We start from the raw sequence: 23,268 nt of genomic DNA, 5'->3' as shown, positions 1-23,268 counted from the left end.
TGCAGACCTTGTACCAGATTTCAGCAAGATGTCGACCAAAATTTGATCTCTCAGTCGTCTCGAGACAAGACGAAATCTTGAACTATGGGTCCCAAGTGATGGCATAGCAATTCAGCTGTAGTATGGAACAAGATTCACTTGGAAACATAAATTTAGTAGGAGAAATTTGTTGAAGGCACTAAAACAGCTAGTGCTAGACCTAAAATAACTTCAGAAGAAGTGGTGAGAAAAGAAATGCATGAAGCCTGTCTGCAATATAACCTCAAAAAGAGTTAATTAGAAGGCAAGGCATCCATGTAACCAACCCCATTTGTTTGGGATAGGGATAGGTTGTTGTTGTTGTTGTATATTGAAGATAGGTAGAAACTATTCATGACATTCACTACTCGCTTTAGTTTGATGGCGTAGAGCTTCTTGTGATTTTAAAGATTGTAGTGAATTTTCCGGTCATCCAACCAATAGAGGTCAAATAGGAGTCATAAGACTTAGCTAAATTTGTTATGTTTTGTGTATTAGATGATATAACAACCATTATCCATCAGTGCTGGGAACCTTTTCTATGTTTGGCCAATTGTACATTTGAATTGGTGATGTAGTGCTAGATTGTTTTTTTTTTTTTTTTTTTTTTTTTGGATGAATAAATATTTCATTACTAAAGAGGGAAAAAATATAAGAGCAGAAGGGACAAAGCCCAAGCAAAGCAAGACAAAGGCCTCAACTAACAAGCAACATGAGAGGCATCTAGCCTAGCGACACCTATGAGCAACATAAAAGCAAACTAGTTACACAAGCACAAGTGGCCTAAAGCCATACTAACAAGCAATCTAAGAGGCATCGAGCCTAGCAACTACCTAAGAGAAACAATAAAAGCAAGCTAGACACACAAGAACAAGTGGCCCAAAGCCCTACAAGGAGACCAGAAAATACAGCCACAACAAGTGGACCAAAAAGGCAGCAGACCCCACTAGAACGATGCAGTCTCCCGATCAGTTGGACCCACAAGAAGCCTTCCTTGCAACAATGCGCAGGGACCTAGGCAGCATCACAAATGCAAGGGTTGGTAACAACACAAGATTGAAACGAAGAATGAAGAGAACATATTAGAGTTGGAAATAGTTCGGAGAGTTCAACAATGATGACCCTCATGGCTTTCCCCCGAAGCTAGAGAGGCCATCAAAGGCTGAAATCCTCAATGAACTGAAAAGAAACCTTGAAATAGGAAGGTGAGACGGCAACAGAAAGAGAAACAGAGGGAGAAAGAAACATCTGGATCTGAGAATGAACCTGATTCGAAGAAAACAGCTATGATGGCCCTCACGGCTTCCCCTGATGCTAGAGATGTTAGATTGTTAGGAGATCAACTTGCAGCAGATCTAGGATCTGGGTGGAACTAGTAAGCATAGGTAGGTCAAATTAAGGTTTTAGGTCAAAACTAAGGTTAAGGTTAGTAAGACCACAGTTCTATGGTAGGTTTATGTCAGTGAATGTGGCAAAGGCTACCAATGAAGGTTTTGTGGATAGTGGAATATTGCTAAATCTGACAAAATAGTGAATTAGCGTTTTGTTTCCTAGTTATTTTCTTCTTCTTTTTCCTTCTTCTTCTTTTTTTTTATTTTTATTTTTTATCAAAAAGGAAACTAAGGCGAATCTGGGGCTTCTAATGGTCATATGAGGCTGGAATTAAAGATCGTGTTTCCTAATGGGAAGGGGAGAGTCCATTCCAAATATGGATTTAAAGTTTGTAAACAGATGATTGGTTTGGGCTGGGTGACTTTAGAGTCTCCTAGGAAGAATCTAAGATTGAGAAGTTAAGGTTTTCGTGGTTGGATTTAGAAGCAAATGGGTTCAAGTGGTGTCTATGGTTAGGTTAGGTTATGAGGTGGTCAAAGCATGGAAGGATTTTGATGGCTAGATTAAAAGCAATTTTGGCTCCTGAAATTAGAAGGTTAGAGATAGAATAGAAACTCTAGGGAATTTGCTGGGCAAAATTGGACCAACTTTTGGCTAAAGGTCAAGGCGGATGGACAGGATGAAGCTGATTTGGGGATGTTTTGATGGTTAATTTGTATGTGACCAAGTGATTGTTTAGAAAACGAAAATCAAAAGGGAAAAATTAGGGATTTGGATTTAGAGGATTGGAAGGAGAATTATGGGCCGCTGATGCTTTAAACTTACTGTTGTTGCAAAAATACCTTGACAGCATATGGTTTAATGGAGAACGCCCCTGAATTCGCAAGAAATTTTGGCAACTTGAAGGAGAAGAAATCACATGAGAGGAAGAGAGCGAAAGGGGGTGGGGAAGGGAGCAGAAGGTAGTCACACAACCATGGCATGCCATTGCACGTCATTGTAGCAATGAAGAGAACTCAAAATTTCCTTTCATCCATTGGCATTCGATACTTAACCCTATTACAACCTCATATAAAAGAGTACTTAGAAGTTGACTCCCAAACTAAAAAGGAAAGGCCTTAGCCAATCTCTTAACCAATTTGCTAACTTGAATTGAGTCATTGACTAGGACACTGAACTAGATTCCCAACAGAGTAAGTTACAACTTGAAAGAGAAATTCCAAAATAATTTAATACAAGCACTGGTTTAACCAGCCAAATCGGTTCAGTTTAAAATGAAAATACAAATACCTAATTTTATAGACTTATTCCTAAAGAAAGAAGCCCAAATTGGTGATGAGCTCCAGTTGATTCTCATACCAATGCTAATATTTAAATCCTTGGTTTGAAGTGGTTTGAGTGCACACTCACTTCTGCTCCCACCGCTGCCCCCAAAAAAAATCTTTTAACATCGAGTTCAGTTCTCATCTTGGTACAAGGTTTATATGATACCAAGGTTATAGTTCCTTGAAGCATACATCCCTTCTCCACATTCGAATATATGGAGGAAGTGGATACATGGAGAATGCTTGAGATTTAAGTTGTCCTGCAATCTTGAATTTCTGAATTAACAGTTACCTGGCTAATTCAATCATTTTTTTTTCTGGGAAGTACTTGAAAATGAACTATGAATTCATTGTTATGGTGGTTGTGTTTGCCTTATTGCTTAATAGTTACTAGGGATTTCTTTTCATTTTTCTATGCTTGGTTCATTTCAAATTCTCTATGAAGATTGCATCTTTGTAGCGGTTGTTTCATTTCCTCTCACTAAGGCTGCTTATTTCCTGTTCATATACTTCCTCATCTTTGTTGGTTGTGTTAAGATATGCATGATCTACCACTTTAGTGATAACCACATTATGTGGGGCCCACCATAGATTGGATTAGATTTTATTTTATTTTATTAGATTAGGATATTACTTTCTATTTTCTGCACTTCCTATTTTTATGTAGCTTGGCTGGCAAGCAATACTTAAGGAGATTTGTTTCCTTTCCTTATTGTTTCTTGGGTATCAGGCAAGTATAATTTAGGATAGTAATATTTGGAGATATTTAAAGATCTTGTATCCAAATATAGTGATATTTAAGATCTCTCCAATCTGGAAACTTTTCAATAACAAATACACTACTGAGTGGGAGAGCTGCATCTTACATAACTCTCCATTCGCTCCTCCTCCATCTCTTCTTCTTCTCCACCACTTTTTCTCTCTTCCTTCAACTCTTTATTACTTCAGGTTATTTTAATTTTGATTCTGTTTTATGGTATCAGAGCAGTGACTACAGATCCTGTTCTGAACTTCTGATATTATAAGCATTGCCAGTTTGAGAGTTGTTCAAGGTTTTCTTGTTTGTGATAAAACCCTAGTTCATATGAGAAGAAGAACTAGGTGTGCTTCCTATCTGCTACTGTGTGCCTAGTTATTTGTGTTATAAGTATGAACTAGGCCTTATTCTAAACAAGTCATGAAGGTTTAAATATTCTAAAGTTTGAAGCTCCTTAAGAACATATCTACTATTCCATTTACTTGAATATCTTGCCTACAATTTTTTTCTGGGCAGCGGTCTCCTATTTTCTTGAAGACCTAGTTATCTACCACTTCACCAATTGATGTTGTTGTTTTTCCAAGAGATGAGAGTACGTATCTAAAAGGAGGCTTGAACCCAATCCTGACTTATTTCATTGGCTGGATATCTCTAGAACCTTCTATTTCTGGACCCTACTTTCTAATATCATTGCATCAGCATATCATCCATTCTACCAATCAGAATTACACCAAATTTCCAGCCAATTGTCACCTCCACTAGATCTCCATTCGGTCCAAGTTTGAGTCCCAATAGGTGGCTGGTTTGGCTTGCAAAATCCTAGTTTCTAATTTGGGAACTACTACCATATCTTTCGATTGCACCACTTTAGATGTTGGAGAAGCCTTCAGCAATGCTTTATCTATAGCCAATCATCATCACTTCAAATTTGACCAATTTCTACAATCTAGTTTTGTTAGAATCATACCTCCTACTTTCTGAACTTCTTTATGATTTGATTTAATGCCTAAGGCTTTATACTATTTTTATTGTTATTGGAACATCATACTTGGAACCCTCACCTTTTGTTTACAATTTTACATTACTGGGGTTCTAAAGTGGTATTGACTATTGAGTACTGTAAAACTTGAAACTTCTCTGTTTCTTCTAACCTTCTTTTTTTCCCCAAACTCATCCAGCAAATTCAATATCAGTTATGTTTCATCCACGGCCTCCTGCTTTTTTTCTTTTTTTCTTTCTTTTTAATCAGATTTTTCTACCCACCTTGGTACTGTTTCAGATGTGACACATTTATTGCTTCCTTATTGTTTCTGATTATCTATGGCTGACCATATCTCTCGTCCTTGTCTATACTTTACATACCTTAACATTAAATTCCATCTATACTATATATCCTTGCCATTGGACTAACAATCATTAATCCTTACTATATATTTACCACACTACATCATTCGCTACCATGAGAGAGCATAGAAATTGTTTTTTGGGATGTAACTGCTTGGAGATTATTTCTACTGGTGAAGCGAGCATTGGAAATTATTAGTTGGGATCTTACTATTTAGTTGCAATGCTACTTTTGGTCCTTGTTTGTCCACATGCTATACACGTGAGGGGGAGACTGATGGTTTATTCTCTATCTAGTCAAGGCTTCAAAATTTTACCCTAAGAAAGCTACAACAACAACTACCCACTTGGTTCACAGTAACCCATACTGCCTTTTATCCACCCACTTGGTTCACAGTAACCCACACTACCTTTTACCTACCTAATTGGTCCACAATAACTCATATCGTCTTTTTACCTGCTTAATTAGTTCATAGTAACCCATAGTGCCTTTTATCCACCCACTTGGTCCACAGTGACCCATATTGTCCTTTTACCTACTTAATTGGTCCGCAGTAACCCATACTACCTTCTATCTACCTATTTGGTCCACAGTAACCCATACCGCCTGAGTCTACCTACTTGGTCCTTGGTAACCCATACTGCCTGAATCTACCTACTTGGTATGTAGTATTGCCTTTATTTACCTACTTGGTCCACAATAATAGTGATAGGACACCAGAGTGAAGGTGTAGGGGTGGGTATTCATAGGTTATCAAAATAACCCATGTGGGTGGGACACGTGGAAAGTAGGTTTTATAGGATTTTGGGGTTATATTACGTTGTAGGATGTAAGGGAAAGGGGGAATGAGTTCGTTTTTTTAGAGGCAAGCTTGGCTTGCGATAACTGAACTAGGGTGAGTTCACTGGTTTTAACAAGGGTAGTCATCGTTGGGTGATTTGTAGAGAATTTGCAGATTGATAAAGGATTTTCAATTGCATTGTTTGTTCATTATTGCGATCCAATTACTGTTATTCATTTCAGCGAGATTAGGCATGAGTGATTGCAGCGGTTAGCAGAGAGTTTATTGCTGGAATTATCAAGGAAACATCCAGAGGTTGCTGGAGGTTGCAGAGGTGATTACAAGGGTCTTATCAATGTGGTATTAGAGTAGTTCTTATTCTAGGGAATGGTAAGGGGAAGAATGAAGAGCGAAATCGACTAGTTAGAGACCGCAGTGAAAGAGATGCAAGGACAGATATCTGCCCTTGATTCCAAGCTGGAATCTATGTTTCATCTGAGGGGAAAAAAAGAACAAGTCAATCTAGTGTTCATGGAAGAAATAAGGACTTACTTGCAGCTCAGTAAAGCTATCAATCTTAACTCGCCGGTGGACGTAACAGTAAAAAGGATGATGATAGCTCCCCAAGACTTGTCAGGGGACAATTTGCAAATGGCAGGCAGAGGCAAATTAGATCGACGAGACAATGCCAAATATCGAAGGGAATTTTGGATTTTCAAAATGCCCATATTCTCTAGCAAAGATCCAATCAGATGGACAGTGAGGGCCAAGAGGTATATTCCGCTGCACAAACTCTACGGAAAAGAAAAGATGAAGGTGGCAGTGCTGTGCTTTGAGAGAGCAGCATTAGGGTGGCTTCTGTTTAGAGAACTGCAGGCAACCTCTGAGTTCCTGGACTAATCTGAAGGATGCAATCATGCATAGGTTCTGTTCACAGCAATCAAAATCACCACAGGAGGCGTTGTTCAGCCTCCAGCAGGGAGGTTTCCTTGCTGAATTTAGGGAGCAATTCGACGGTCTCGATGCTGCCGCCAGAGCCAAGGACGAGGAGTGGTTACGTGGGGCTTTTATGTCTGGGTTGATGGAGGAGTTACGGGCCGACATCCGCCTATCGACTCCATGAGTCTAGCCCATAGGATGGATCTGGCCTAGTCGATTGAGGCAAAGAATCATGCCCTTCATGGGCAAGGGATGCCAGCAACCATCGGCCCATAAGTCCGTCAACCCTAATGCAGCCCAACACATTTTGAATTTAAGTTCTGTTATTTTGAGTGTGTCAAAGCCCAGCAAGGTGGCAATAAACTTAAATGGTGCTGCAGCCAACTCGGTTGGGTCAACGGGGCTGAGTCAAACTCAGCCTATTCCTGCAAGGATTAATCCTTCATCTGCCCCAACCTCTTCTCAAGCATCAATGCTCACAATGGTTGACGTCGAAAGAAATCAAGCCAAAGATGGACAAGGGCTTGTGTTTCCCCTGTGATGCACCTTATTCCAAGACCCATCAAAGTCCCTACAAGCAACTTAAGGTTCTGATTGTACATCAAGGGGAAGATGATACGATGGCAGTGGCAGGCAATGGAGGCTCGAGTTCACCTTGATGGCAAGATGAAACTTTGGGAGGGGAGTAGTGATAGGGCACCAGAGTGAAGGTGTAGGGGTGGGGGTAGTCGTAGGTTATCAAAATAACCCATGTGGGTGGGACACATGGAAATAGGTTTGTTAGGATTTTAGGGGGGTATTACGTTGTAGAAGGTAAGGTAAATGGGGAATACGTACGGTTTTTAGGGGCAAGCTTGGCGGTAAGTGAACTGGGGTGAGTTTAGTGGTTTTGTTAGGGGTAGTCATTGTTGGGTGACTTGTAGAGAATTTGCAGTTTGATAAAGGAATTTCGATTGCATTTGTTTGTTTGTTACTTGCGATCCTATTTCTGTTATTACTTCAGTGAGGTTAGGCATGAGTGGTTGCCTCTACATTTATGGATTTTGCCTACCCATATTTTTACCTATCAGTTGCCTTCTTTCAACAGTGTGGACATTAGAGCTGCAGTTTTTATTTGTTAGTGTGGATATTCCTCCCTACTACTAGCTTTATTTGATAATGCCTTTGTTGATGCTACATTTATGAATTTTGTTCATTTACAATGTCGCCGATTGTTCTTGTTATTGGATGGTTCATACAACATGAGTTTTTTTTTTTTTTTGGTACGAACATGAGGAGTTAAAGTTTTTTTTCTTAAGTTGTTGTCGATTATCTCATGGGTGAAGTTCCCATGATGTTTATTGGCGTCTGCTATTGCTACTTGTGTTCAAGATGATGGATCTTTTGTTGTCGATTATCTCCTGGGTGAAGTTCCCTTGGTGTTTATTGGCGTCTGCTATTGCTATTTGTGTTCAAGATGATGGATCTTTAATGTATGCTCTTGTTATTCCAAGCTGGATCCTTTGATATGTATACTTCAGCTTGAGGGGTAGTGTCAAGATATGCATGATCTACTACTTCAACGGTAACCACATTATGTGGGGTCCACCATAGATTGGATTAGATATTATTTCATTTTATTTTATGAAATTAGGATATTACTTATATTTTCTGCAGTCTATTTTTATGTAGCTTGACTGGCAACCAATATTTAAGGAGATTTGTTTCCTTTCCTTGTTGGGCATCAAGCAAGTATATTTTAGGATAGTAGTATTTGGAGATATTTAAAGATCTTGTAACCAGATTTAGGGATATTTGAAGATCTCTTTAATCTGTGAAATTTTCAATAATAAATACACTTTTGAGGGGGCGAGCTGCATCTTGTACAAATCTCCATTCTCTCCCTCTCCACCTCTCCTCTTCTCCACTTCTTCTCTCTTCCTTCAACTCTCTGTTATTTCTGGTTCTTTTAATTTCAATTCTGTTCATTGTTGTCAAGGCATCACCCAAGCGTCACATAGGAGTGCTGATCCTTTTCTGGGTCAAGGCAACCTGCTCTCAGCCTTGTCGCCTAGGTGACGCTTTGGTCCCTTGCTTGGTGTCGCCTTGGTTTTCCTTGTCCTCTAACGCCTCGTCTTGCCTCGCCTCACCTTGTCGCCTGACAACTATGATTCTGTTATAGTTTGGTCACAGCTAATGCCGAATAAAAATTTATTTCAATTTTCTGGACTAATAGCTGCCAATATGTTTTTATGTACTTCATAAAATGCTCCTGAAATGAGAGGAAAATCACTAGTCATTCAAATAAGTTGTCTCTACAGATTTAACCGAACAACTTTGCAGCAAATTCATTTACTACAACTAAATATTATGAGGTTTGTGTCTCTCAAGAAATTCTCTGACTGCAAGTTGGAGGACTCCATCAAGAGTTTCATCTTGTCAAAAGCAATGACTTAAATTAGAACTCTGCTACTAAGAGCGTTGAAACTAAATGCAATCATCCAAATGGTTGTGTACTCCAACAGCAATGACAAACTTCGCCTTGTCCCAACTTAATGGACTCAGCTACGTGAATACAAACAGAAGAAAGAAGGAAGAGCAGAGTCCTAACCAGGAAAAAGGAAAGAAAAAGGGTAGGGAAAGAGATGAGAGGTAATAATAATAATAATAATAATCAATAATACATGAATATTTAAAGATGCAAATGAAAGATTGGAAATAAATAGAAAAACAGAAGATGAAAGGTAGTATGTATTTATGTATGATTGCAGGTATGATAGAGAAAAAGAGACTCAGAGAGAATTTATTATTTGTGAATACTACTACCTGCACAACCAGAAAACTGTTACTGCTATCATGAGACGAAGGAAGAGAGACAGCTGAAATAATCTGTTCTTATTTTCCCTTGATGAGCGAATGGGATTGAAGATTTGCCCTCTTTCCCTTCTTGGTACCTTTTTTTGCATCTCTATTGGTTCTAATAATATCTGCAATAGATAAGCTGTGTATTCAGTATTCACATCTAAGTATTTTTACATTATTACGTATAATACATGCTTTTAGAATTCCACAGCATCTGGAAGTGCATCTATTCTATTTCCCAATGTCTGAATTTTGCCATGCGTATATATGTGTGTGTGTGTGTGTGTGTGTGTGTGTGTATTTGATGTCCAGCCATCATTTTGTGTTACTTTGAACAACTATTATAACTCTGCACATTAACCTTGTGCTTCTAATATTGTACCTATGATTTTGCAATTAGACTTGAAGAGAAGCTTACCAATCTAGAGTCAGAGAATCAAGTTCTTCGTCAGCAAGCATTGACCATGGCACCAAACAAGTTCCTCTCAGGACGTTCTAAATCAGTTAGTCTGGTACTAATGCAAATCTTCTTGTTATTATGAAGTAAAATATGTTACTTCACATGTTTACCTGACATTTGTGTTCCTTGATGACTGTCAGAGGTCAGAGAGCGGTCGTCTCATGAGCACTGATACCAAGACAACTGTTGTATGTGGAAGCTATTTTATGATTGTAGAATGTTCTGTGTTTTTGAAGCTAACTGTGATTTTAACTTTGCCTTATGGTGATCTTCATGACACTATGGTAAGGATATGCAGAGTGCTTCAACCCCAAGGGAACTTTCTGAAGTAGAAGAGAAACCCCAGAAATCTTTAAATGAGAAGCAGCAAGAGAATCAGGACTTGCTCATTAGGTGTATTGCACAACACCTTGGCTTCTCAGGGAGCAGACCAATTGCTGCCTGTATCATATACAAATGTCTTCTTCACTGGAGATCATTTGAAGTTGAGCGGACCAGTGTCTTTGACCGCATTATCCAGACAATTGGACAGGCTATTGAGGTTTGAACTGTCCACTTTCAACTTCCCATGATTTTCCCCGCTTCCGTTTCTAGAAAAGTGTCTGTTTTAACCCTAACCACTCTGTGTATTAAAGACTCAAGAGAACAATGATATATTAGCTTATTGGCTGTCCAATGCATCGACATTGTTGTTGCTACTCCAACGTACTTTAAAAGCAAGTGGTGCAGCTGGCATGGCCCCACAACGACGTAGATCATCATCAGCTACCCTCTTTGGGCGGATGACTCAGGTAAGAAACAGTTGCTTATGTATCTAGAGTTTTTATTGTTTTTAGGAACTCTCTTGCTTGTTGGTTTTAATTTAATGTAGGGCAATTCTCAGAGCTTCCGAGGAGCACCACAAGGTGTCAATCTAGCTTTTTCCAATGGCGGGATGGTTGGTGGAGTAGATACTTTGCGCCAGGTTGAAGCAAAATACCCTGCTTTACTTTTCAAACAGCAACTTACAGCATATGTAGAAAAGATATATGGGATGATCCGCGATAATTTAAAGAAAGAGATCTCTCCTTTGCTTGGGTTATGCATCCAGGTTTTCCTTACTGTTAACTTGCATTTGAGAGATATTTCATTGCCAAATTAATGGTTTTGTGCCATCTTAGTTGCTGAGAATTTATCTCTTCCCTTATAGTCTTTCTGATGTAGTTTCACGTGTACCAATTGGACAAATAGGCACCAAGAACATCCAGAGCAAGCTTAGTCAAGGGATCATCCCGTTCACTTGCAAATTCTGCGGCCCAGCAAGCTTTGATTGCTCACTGGCAGGGGATTGTGAAAAGCCTTGGAAATTTCTTGAGCACATTGAAAACAAATCATGTTAGTGGGCTTTGTCATTTCCTTCTTGTTGTCTTTATTTCACCCTTTCCTTTTCTGGAAATCCATAGCACGGACTTGAACAACAACCTTACTTTTATCATGGCATATGAGTTTTGAATAGATTGCGCAGAGTCTGCTTCCTGAGTCAGACAGTTATTGTGCCTCAAACCCTTGATAAGTTGAATGCAAATCAGAGGATTTGTTAATATTTTATCTTATACTCTTAAAACTTCAATTTGCTTACCTTTTTCTTTTTTTTCCATCACTTCCTTTTAGGTGCCACCATTCTTAGTGCGCAAGGTGTTCACACAAATATTTTCTTTCATTAACGTGCAACTCTTCAACAGGTATGAGACTAGGGAACTCGCTTGTTGTTTAACCCGAAAAACCAATAAATGTAACAGCTGGAAGGGTCCTTGTATTTACCATTCCCAAGTGTCCCCCCCCCCCCCCCCAAAAAAAAAATTTGTTGCAAGAGAGAGCTTATCATCATAACCACTTTTGATTGTAGTCTCCTGTTGAGGCGGGAGTGCTGCTCATTTAGTAATGGTGAATATGTCAAGGCTGGTTTGGCTGAATTGGAGCATTGGTGCTATAAAGCAACAGACGAGGTATATTATTTTGATGTCCTTTGACTTACCTGCCATATTTTTTTTTATCTTTTTACTGTTTCCTATACTTAAAAAGAAGAAATTGCAGTATGCAGGTTCGGCTTGGGATGAGCTCAAGCACATCAGACAGGCCATTGGGTTCCTGGTACTTCCCCCCCCCCCCTTTCTTATAATACTTTGCAGCTAGCTAGTACAGTTCACTGTCAATGTTGAAAGAGAAATCTCATTATTAGGGGAAGATTTTAAACATAAAATGTTACCTTTGGTAAAGATTGTGACAAGATCAACCTCAACTCATAGTTTTTGCTAAATATCCCAACTCTGGGCTATGCTTGTACATAGAATAAACCAATAAGATAACATTTCAAGTAAGGATTCTAAAGAACCCTAAAGTATTAACACTATTTTAACAGCATTAACAACACCATACATACTAAACAGCTCTATTAGTTGCATATACTTAACCAAAACTCTACCATAATTTCTAAACAGCACTACAACCCAAATTATCGCCATAAGTTCAACACTGCTGCTTAAGGTTGAACAACATGAACAGGCATGGCCAACAGGTGTAAGATTGAAGTAAGGCCACCCCATAGACATAATCAGACCCCCACCACCATAGAAGAGCACATCAGATCATATTTCACTGGAGGCCAGGAGGTAAAATTAGAGTTAAAAGAATTTAATGGGTCCCTAGACCTCCAAGTTTTTTATCATTGGAGAGCTGCCCTAGATGTTTACTTTGACTAGTACAACTTGTCAGAGTATGGAAAGACAAGATTAGCAAAGACCAAACTTACAGGGGCTGCTAGGGATTGGTGGAATACCATGGAGAGGGAATTGTACCATGTGGATAGAGAGCTTACCCCTTGGAACCAGATGAGAAGGGTGTTAATTGAGAGATACCTACCCGAACACTACAGAATTAGACTACAAGAGCAATTCCATACTCTTAAATTAGGGAACCATGTCGGTTGTTGATGACATTCAACAATTTGACTCATTGGCATCTGACAGGGACTCGGGAAAGCAAGTTACAAACCATAACTCGGTTCAGGCTTGGTCTGGAATATGAGATACAGGTGGCCTTAGGGGTGACAAACATACAGCATCTCAGAGATACACTTAACAAAGCCTTGCATGCGAAGACTCTATTGGCTCAAAAAAATAGCCCAATCAGGATTTTACGAAGGACCCCACCACCACAACCATCTACTCCATCCACTGTTGTCCTTCCCAAAGTGCCAAATCCAACCAAAAGAAGATACAGAGGCCCGGTCTACATCAACGACCTAGAAGAATGTTCTTACTGTCATGAGAAAGGGCATTTTGCTGAAGTGTCCTAAATGCAGGGGAGTTGTAGTTTTCGACCCAACCAGCAGATCCCAATAGAGAAGGTTGTTTGCCCTTCACTAGAGCTAGAGGCAGAGGAAGAGTACCAGGAGGAATACCTAGACCCAGAATCACACTTGAATGTAATGTCCAAGATCCAAGTTACAGAGCCAGAGGGAGAAGACTGGAGGAGTAGCATCTTCCACACCAGACTTGGAGCAAGAGGATTGCTAGCACAGACCATCGTGGACACTGGAAATTGGTTTCATAAAGCTTTCTAAAAAGGTCAAGACTCAAAACAGAGAAGCACCTGCAACCATACAAGGTTTCCCTCCTCAACAATGCCAGACTTGAGGTAACATCCAAGTGCCTAGTTCCAGTGACCCTACACTCCTATTCTAATGAGATCTGGTGTGATGTAGTACCATAAAGCTCTCTGACATCATCCTTGGAAGGCCGTGGTTGTTTGACAACATTGTCACCATCACATGCAGGGAGAACAAGTGTGTGTGTTTGTGAGCATAGAGGTCAGAAGATTGTACTTTTGCCTCTGAATCTACTAAAAGAAGCTAGGAAGAGACAAGACCTCAGGACTAACGAGAAGGACTCAAACCCTAGTGAGTAAATTCTTATGAATCCATTCAGTGAAGCTACAAGGAAGTCCAACAAAGTTTCAACAAGCCAGACAGCAGTAATGAAGTTCAAGTAACCCCTTGAGTTTATTGACATTTTGAAACTAGATCGAGATTTCTAAATTTCACAAAATTTCAGGCAAGTTTCAATTCACTTTCAATTCGCTTCCATTTTTCCCTTTTGTTTCTCTCCGACACCTTGAAACCACAAAATTTTGGCAAGATTTCAAACCATGTTCATGGTGATCCAAGGTGTTTAGGCAAGTGAAGTGCTTAAGCAGTAAGGTGCCAACCAAGGGGGTCTAAAGATGGTTATAGCTATTTAAGTGGACCACCTTGTTCCCTCATCTTTTCTAAACATAAATACTCCATAGTTGGGAGGTTGACTTTTTTATCCTTTTGGAGTTTTTCTTTTAAACTGTTTTCATTGGATTCAAATAAGGGATATTTTATTATTTGTAAAAAAATACCTTAAGTAACTAAAATATCAAATTGAAAAACATTTACTTAAAATATATTTGGCATAAGTACCAAAAACTAGTCTAATACCAATTCAACTAGTACAAGGCGCCCTGTAATAAGGCGTTAGCCACCTAGGCCCCCATAAATCAATCTAGATATCTAAGCGGCACCTTGGCAATGCCTAGGTGACCATGTTTAGGCAAGTGAAATTTTGACCTAAATTTCACATATTTTGACCTAAATTTCACAAATTTCAGTCAAAATGTTAGTTTTTTTGAAAATCGAGATGAAATCTGTGGTGAATCAAAACCTACGAAGATTTCGTAGGTTTCGACTGGTTTCACAACTTTCACTCAGGCTGTTGCGACCACCTGCATCCCCTTTTTTGCTGATTTTTTGTGCTTTCAACACATTTTCAGCCAATTTCAGTCACTTCTTTGCCTTCCATTACACCATTTAATTCTCCTTTGGGGATTTTGGAAGATTTTGCGAGGTTTGCTACAAACTTCCCATTTTTTTATTTTTGCCTTTTTGATGGCTTAAATAGTCTTATGTGTCCATGAGATTAATATATGTTTTGTCTAGGACTATGATTTATGATTATGTGTTGTTCAATTTTACGAAGTTTGTATTTCTTGGAACCTTTCATGTGTTAGTATACTTGAATGATAACTTTTCATTGGTTTTATTAGCAAAATACCAATTCCATTGTATTCATTATGCTTTAATTAAGTAGTAGGGAAGAAATCAAATGAAAAAACCATCAAGAAAAGGGCGAAACTTGCTATCAAAACTTGCAGGAAAAAGTTCCAAGTTTCGACCGAAATTTCAGTCAAAACCACCATATCTCAGTTCTCTGACCTGGTTGAAACCGGCCTCAAAACCAAGATTTTGATCCTTGTAGCTGACACCTTGACAACTATGGATATAGTTGCAATTGTTTCTAGTTAAGAAGGGAAAATAATGTCATTTTCTAGCTAATAGGAGACGTAATTGGCATTATTCTTGGTAAGAGGAGAATGTCATTTTTCCCATACAGTAAATCCAACAGCTGGATAGTACAAAGCAGTAAATGTATAAAAAATAGAATTTGTAGTCCTATGAACTTCAAGAACTCAAATCAACCGTGCAAAACAAATCAAATTCTAGTTGAGTACTACATTTAAGTAACCCTGCATGAGGATCCTGCTATTGTAGGGTTTGGAATGGGTAACCATGCAGCCCTACCCCGGCTTCGTGGAGAGGCTGCTTCAATGTTTCGAACCGCAACCTGATGGTTAAAATATCACCACCATTGCACTAAAGCTTGCCCACTAGTCTGATACCATGTAATAAAGGGTCTTTTTGGTATCAATTATCATTCTCATTTATGAGAATTTGTCATTATTTTAAATTGTTCAGCATCTATTATCAGTTTTATTTTTATATAAAATAATAGAAAAACCTCCAAAATCCATAATAGACTTTTTGTCTGTTATGGATTATGGTGAGAATTTCATTATCATAATTTATTCGCAAATTTACTTAAAATTTTATAGTTAAGATGAGGGTAAAATAGTCAATACACATTCTTTTATAAAAATCATACTTTTTCCCTCTTTTTTCACTTGCTCCCTATTATTTTCTAATAATTTTTTATTTTGACACCAAACTTATTTTTCATTCCATAGCTTATTTTCAACAAAAGTCACCAAACCATTTTTCATTCTTGACCAATAATGAATTCTTAGTACTTATTTCTTTTGAATAGGCATAATAGAGAATGAGAATTGATACCAAAAAGAGCCGAAATCAACCTTGAATAATCATGACCAGATTAAGACAAGAGAAGAGACGGAGAAAAGGATCATGGTTTTTTTGGGCTAGTCATTTATATATAGTGAACCAATTAACACAAATTGCATTTGTTGGTTCTTAATAATAATACATACTACACTGCTCCACATAATGCCAGACATAGTTACATACTAAGCAATACAATGACTTAATTGCATATTTTAAACTCTAGTATATCATCACCACAACCACTAGATATCTGACAAGGATGATGTCCTTATCCTGCCTTTTCTTTTTCAGGTCATACATCAGAAGCCAAAGAAGACACTTGATGAAATAAGCCATGACCTTTGCCCAGTAAGTTAATTTTCTTAGGAAATGTAAGAGAGGATTCTGATCTACCTGCATATTTTAGTTGTATCTCAACCAGATATTGTCACATTCGCAGGTGCTCAGCATACAGCAGCTTTACAGGATTAGTACGATGTACTGGGATGACAAGTATGGTACGCACAGTGTTTCCTCAGATGTAAGTTTACTCAGACTAGTTTTGGATCACTGTCTTTGTCATCATAGAGATGGTAATGTTTTGAGTCAGGAAGAAGATATAGTATAGTGCCTAATGACATTTACTGTCTTATTTGATGCCTCTGACTAGGTTATATCCAACATGAGAGTGCTGATGACTGAAGATTCAAACAATGCTGTCAGCAATTCTTTCCTGCTGGATGATGATTCAAGGTTAGAATGCGATCAAATTATCAATCATCCAATCTCTTCCCCTGTTCCTAGATGTAGTAGTGGTTGTGGTAGCTAAAACTCTCATTGATGGTGCAGCATACCATTTTCAGTCGATGACATATCAAAGTCCATGGAGCAGATTGACATCTCTGACGTCGAACCACCACCTCTCATTCGTGAGAATTCAGGCTTCGTATTTCTCTTGCCACGTTCCGAGTAATCTCTTTACCAATGTAGCACTCATGTGGATGGTTTCTCTTCCTGTCTATCACCTTTCCACCATCACCTCACTCATTGTAGTTACTTCAGATTTTGTATATTCACGTCGGAGCCCCTTCAGTTTTCTGGATGACTCCAATTGGGTGGTTTGATGTTGCTCCTTCGTTGGATTAAGGTTGTTCCATTAATTTCACCAATCATGTATTATGTATAATTCAATACTGATAATGGAGAACACTGCTGTCTCTGCTCAATGAGATAGTGGCTACCTTCCCCATCATTTGTAAATTTGCCATTTCTTTGGTGAGTCAATTATATTGGAACATTGTTTTTTATACGAATGCTTTCTTCCCTTTATCTTCTTGATGTAATATTTAAGTTCAATCAATAAGTTTAACCTATTCTTCATTGATTCCATTCCCTGAGCCTCTAAATTAATCAGATTTATAAAATGTGTCATGTCAGTTTGCTTCCTTCCCGTTTGAACTGCAATTATGTTACCAGTTCTGATAATCTGGTGCAATAGTTATTGCAATGTTATTGCAATTATTTTATTACTGTAAACACTAAACAATCCTAAAATATGAAACCACCATCGAATAATAAGAAAGAAAGACAGCCAGACAAACAACCAGAGAGAGAGAGAGAGAGAGAGAGAGAGAATTTGATTAGCATGGAGCCAATAATATTTTCCCCTAATTTCGGCTATACTACTTTATGGAATCTCATCGACCCTTGATTTTACAAATGGGTTAATTTCAAGACCAGAACCAGTTTTCCTTTCTTTCTTTCTTTTTTTTTTTTTTTCGTTACCCTCTTGTTCTGTTAGGGGATCCATTTGATACAAAAGATTACATCCATTTCAACCATTTGATGTGATTTTACAAATGGGTTAATTTCAAGACTAGAACCAGTTTTCCTCTTTTTTATTTTTTTTTTCTTTTTTTTCTTTCTTTTATTACCCTCTTGTTGTACTGTTAGGGTGATCCATTTGATACAAAAAATACATCAATTCCAACCATTTGATGTGATGTTAAGACACATGTCACACATCTACAAGAAAATGGATAAGAAATGGAAATGATATTGGTCCCTGGTTGAACATACTAAAAGCAGGAATACTGTCAAATCTAATACCAGTCATATTCGGACCTTGCTTGGGTCCTGTGTAATAATGTGCAGGACCATCAAGCCATTCACTTTGGACGGTGGGATTGGAATTTCAGTCGAAGTTTCGATCTCAACCGTCAAAATCTCAACCGAAATTTTGGATCCTTCGGCCGAAATTTCGGCTTGATGATCCTGCGCATTTAATGCACAGGATCCAAGCTTTTACGGTCATATTCCCAGCAAAAAGGGTAAATTCATAAGGCTATAGGGGTAATGGGTTACCCCTAGGAGCTGGAATAAGACTTAATAGTTCAGCACAAACACCCCAAACTTCCCCGATCACAAAACCTAACTCACTAGCTACTTTCCAACCACTTATCATACCATCTAAAACTGCTTCCAAGCGTGATGAAAACTTCTTCTGGCTGTCTACTTGGTGAAGACATTTCCTCTGTTCATCTATTACTGTACTCCGCTTCCATCCTCCTTGGTTGCTCTCTTGTTCCTGCAACAATTAAAGTATTGCAAATGATTAGGTTCTAAGTTGAACCCATCTAAATTCAACTCATCACCATTCTCTTTCATTTTTTGGTGGTCTTCACTTTCCTCAAGCCGTTGTCTGTTGATTGGGGGTTTACACTGAAGTTCCTTGAACATAAACAAAATGGTTTCCAATGTCTTACCTGGGTTGAGTTTCTTGGCCCCAACCACTAATTCATTTCTTGCTTTCCAGAACTCCAGGTATAATAGAATGTTACAGACATAACTGATAGGATGCAACGGATCAGATGTTTACTCCAATTAACTTGTGAGCATAAATCCATATCAAAGAGTTAGCTCTTAGGTATTCAGTTCTAAGAGAGAGAGGGGGCCTACAGCAAACATAAGTTTAGCAAAAAAACATGAAAGGCAAACATGCCATATTGTTTCTTTTTCTTTCCTGCAAATGATAAAACACCCATTTGTCAAGTTCCATTTCTGAGTTATACAGTTCACCATTATTAATGATTCTCCAAAAGAATTTTTTATATCTAGGGCGCATTTTCCATTTTCTGAAAGTTTTTCAGAAATTTATGTTTTTTTGGAGAAAAGGGAGATTTATTTGAATAGAATACAAATAATATTACAAGGGTTACATTCTAAAATACCGACAACCACACCGCTCCTCTTGGGTGAAATTTGCAAGTTGGTTCGGCTGGGCTTAAGGATCAAGCAAGACCTCAAAAGCCATAGTTGGCAACCCAGCCAATAATCCACATACCGGTTAGTCTCCCTAAACCCATGATAAAGAATTTGAGAACCTTATTGAGATGGTTAAAGCTGCCAATTTGGCTGAGAATTTCGATCCAACAACTAGAGAACAAGACCATCTACCTTCATTACTACTTGAGTTTATCTTAAAATTTTCAAAAGCAAAGTGACTAGGGAGCTATCTCAGTATTTGAGATAAATTTCATCCCCCAAGGCTTTTAGCATCCGCAACCAAGTTAAAAGAGTTTTCCTCTTTTAATTCGAGAGCCAAAGGCCTAGTTGGAAAAGTAGGTATCCAAGGATCATGGCAAAAGGAAGTTGACTCATCATTGCCAATAACACTAGAGGTGGCCTCAATTAAAAAGGGCAGCACATTAGCAATACCAATTCAAATTCTAGAACCCTTTTTTCTCTAGATTTTAGGACTAAAAGGAGAGTCAGTAGGGAAGTATTTACTTTTCAGAATTTGTGCCCATATAGACAAATTATCATTAATCAATCTCCAAGCTAATTTATGAAGAACTAAATTATGGGTCGTAGCACCTCTAAAACCTATTGCACCCTTTTCAACAGGTTTAAAAAAGGTTTTCTTATTTATGGAAGATGTTTTTTTACCACTCAAAAATCTAGCAACAATTGAATCAAGTTTTGAGCACTTCGCACGCAATTCAAAACAACTCATACAATAAGAAGGTGGGGAAGAAGGAACTAACTTGACTAACACTGCCTTTCCTGCAAATGAGAGGTTGTTGGCTTTCCATGCTGAAAGCTTCGTAGAAACTTTATTTATAATGAAATCAAAATCCTTTACATGAGATTTGGATGAAAAGAGATAAGTTCCTAGGTATTTGCAAGGTGTGAAATTTCGGCAAAAAAGGTGTGAAATTTCAGCAAATTTTGCCGGTTCGCACCTAGGTGAACCAAGCGAATCCGGCGAGATTCGCCGAAATTTCACCAATTTTAAAAGTCATTTCAATCATAATATCAGTGTCACATGACACATCTTGGAAGATGCATTAAATGAGACCCGCACCTTGTAACTATGTTTGCTCTGTGGATTATTTAATTGACGGACACATTACCCAAGTTCCCTACTTCTCTACCCCATTAAATATTTAAAAACTGAATAGTGACATTCACACGTGAAAACAAAAGTTGCATTAATTGTGTGGAAGAATATTTTAAAAAAAGGTGGAATAATGAAAAGTTACTTTGGGTGTAGTGTGAACTGTGAACAGAGGATGTGATATTTCTTCATCGTTTTTCACGGTGGTTGCGGATGAAGGCGGAAGCTTCGATGGTGGTTGCAAGATGAAGGTTGAAGCTTCAACGATGATTCCGACTAAGTAAATATGAAGGCTGAAGCACATGCGACGGTGGTTTCGGCAAAGAAAACAGAGTTGAAGATTGAAGACAACGCTGAAGATCAGGTTTTTTTTTTTTTTTTTCCTTTGATTTTTTCTACCTCTGTTGTTAGCGATTCTGGCGAAATTTTGCTAATTCAAGAATCGCTAACGGTTTCGGTTCGTCATGAACCGAAACCGCCGAAATTCGGTGATATTGCATACCTTGGGTATTTGCTGATTAGGTCCATCTCAGGTATGCCCGAAACCGCCGAAATTCGGCGACATTGCATACCTTAGGTATTTCCTAGTTAGGTCCATCTCAGGTAAGCCCAAAATTTCCTCACACCTATTCCTCTTTTCAACAGCCACATTAGCACTAAAGAAAAGCTCATTTTTCTCAAAATTTATGCTTTGGCCTGATAGATTAGCAAACAGGTCAAGGGCAGCTTTGATAGTCAGGGTGTCCGACACATTGGCACAGCATAAAATAAAGGCATCGCCTGCAATGAACAAATGACTGACTTCCGGGGCTCTTCTAGCAATGTTGATACCTTTAAACCCATTAATGTCCCTATAGGCTCCTAATTATATTCTGGTTAGAATTTCCACGACACAAATAAATGAATAAATAGGGGCTTAAGGAGTACCCATGTCGAATGCCCTTAGAAGAGTGGAATAGGTGAAATGGGTTTCCCTCCAATTTAATAGAAAAGGAGACAGATGTCATTAAGGATGAAATAGGGAGATGCATTTTTACCAAATCCCAAAAATTTAAAGACCTTGTAATAAGTCCCATTCTCCTCTATTATAGGCCTTAGAAAGGTCAAGTTTTATAACAACAAACCCCACATTTCCCATTCTTCTAGTCTTTAAGAAATGAAAAAATTCATGAGCCACAACCAAGTTGTCATAAATCTGTCTGTCTGGCACAAAATCTCCTTGGAAAGGTGAGATAAAATTTTTGAGTAAAGGCTTGAGCCTCTTAGTTATGAGTTTGTAATTATTTTATAATCCACATAGCACAAACCAATCGGTCTAAATTGGGAAACAGGAGAAGCAACAAAACTTTAGTATGATGCTGATAAGGGTATGATTATTGATTAACCCAAAGGGAAGATATTTGTTTTCAAAAAATAATTCCTAATAAAATTAGCCACATCAATATGGATAACATCCCCAAACCTTTGTAAAACATAGCTTGAAACCCAACACTTTCAAGGGCCATACGGGGTTTAAAAGAAACAACAACATTTTTAATTTCCTCCAAAGAGGAACATCAAATTAGAAGAGATCTATCTTCCGCATTAATACAAGGGGAGAAAAAAAGACATTCAACAAGGCTAGAATCCAAAGGATTAGAGGGGGAGAACAAAGATTTGAAATACTCTGCAAACTCCATCGCTATATCCCGGGATTATTAATTTTTGTGCCCAAGTCATCAACTATAAAGTTGATACTGTTGTTGTGCTGGTGAACCTTAGCCAAAGACAAGAACCATTTGACCTTGATCACAATCGGAAGAATTTCACCATTGTTATTTGTTAGTTGTTATTGTACTAAATATGCATTACTTCTTTAAGAAATTAGGAATGGTGACAAAGTAAAAAGGAGAGGGAAAACAATTGAATACCTTACCATCATTAGAACTCCTACTCAAAAATATCAGCGAAGTACAACCTTTGTTAATCAATCAAACAATCAATTTTTTTTCCTCTTTCTTTGTGAGCAAAGAACATCTACTACCTTGTGATGCTTAAAAATTGTCATTATTGTAGTTGATTACAATGATAAGACTTCAGCTCAGAAATGTTAACCAACCATACAACCAATTTTTTTTTTCCCCCTTTTTTTGTGAAAAAAAGCATCATAGCCTTGATGTATAAAAATTTCATTATTTTCTTTTTCCCTACCCTCCACCTCCCAACTCCACTCCACCCAAAGAAAAATATTAAGAAGCTGTCTAAGTTCCCAGGGATGGGACAACCTCCATGATTGATCCCATTTTTAGCCTTACTTGGATGGCTAGATGCTCTTGATCTTCAATTTTTCGGATTTCATATAGTCATAACTAAGATTCTAGCATCTCAGTAAATTTTAGTAGTTTTATAATATTGATGTTTAGAATATTATTCATTAGATACTAATATTCAGTTGTCTCACAATCAACATTTGTGGTGGATTTTCATAATTTTTTTTTTTTTTTGGTAAATAGATCTTTAATTAGAAAACTGGCAAGAAAAAGCCAAGACATCCTGATTACAAGCTTCAAGGAGCCAAGGAATGGAATTAGACCAAACCGTCCTACTTGCCACGGACAGGGCCTTCCTAGCTAGAATATCGGCTACCAAATTAGCCCATCTAGACACAAAATGAACCGACCAAGTGGGTTCACTATCAAGAAGCTGACGAATATCCTCCACCACCCGAAAAGCATCTGATTCAACTGGGAGAAAGGGGTCCACATAGCAACGAACCAGGCTCTGTGAATCGCATTCAAACAGAACGTCTTTTAATCCTTCGTTCTTGCTCCATAGAAGCGCCTCCCTTAAAGACAGAGCCTCGCTGGCGAAGATAGTCGAGCATTCCATTGGGGTTGAAATAGCGGTGAGACAC

At 38.2% G+C, this 23,268-nt stretch overlaps 1 protein-coding gene across 3 annotated transcripts in view; it reads left to right on the top strand.

The window, feature by feature from the left end:
* LOC149028343 (myosin-11-like) overlaps positions 1–17,419 on the top strand; it is a 61,106-nt gene extending 43,687 nt beyond the window's left edge. The window contains exons 26-38 of one of the 3 annotated variants that reach the window (XM_089135980.1): positions 9,739–9,850; positions 9,939–9,986; positions 10,097–10,339; positions 10,434–10,589; positions 10,682–10,888; positions 11,029–11,172; positions 11,449–11,519; positions 11,684–11,783; positions 11,872–11,928; positions 16,289–16,345; positions 16,437–16,517; positions 16,647–16,729; positions 16,826–17,419. In XM_089135980.1, coding sequence (XP_088992106.1) covers positions 9,739–9,850; positions 9,939–9,986; positions 10,097–10,339; positions 10,434–10,589; positions 10,682–10,888; positions 11,029–11,172; positions 11,449–11,519; positions 11,684–11,783; positions 11,872–11,928; positions 16,289–16,345; positions 16,437–16,517; positions 16,647–16,729; positions 16,826–16,949 — 1,483 coding nt within the window. In that variant the 3' untranslated portion in view covers positions 16,950–17,419. Of the gene's footprint in view, positions 1–9,738; positions 9,851–9,938; positions 9,987–10,087; positions 10,340–10,433; positions 10,889–11,028; positions 11,173–11,448; positions 11,520–11,683; positions 11,784–11,871; positions 11,929–16,288; positions 16,346–16,436; positions 16,518–16,646; positions 16,730–16,825 lie in introns of those variants that run through there. The other 2 variants (XM_089135976.1, XM_089135987.1) reach the window with 2 other exon arrangements.
* The last annotated feature ends 5,849 nt before the right edge of the window (positions 17,420–23,268 follow it).

This window comes from Hakea prostrata, chromosome 1 (genome assembly GCF_041222555.1).
Source record: "Hakea prostrata isolate BN-2017 chromosome 1, UWA_Hpros_2, whole genome shotgun sequence".
NCBI classification, from domain to species: domain Eukaryota; kingdom Viridiplantae; phylum Streptophyta; class Magnoliopsida; order Proteales; family Proteaceae; genus Hakea; species Hakea prostrata.
This window is presented reverse-complemented; position numbering and strand designations above follow the sequence as displayed.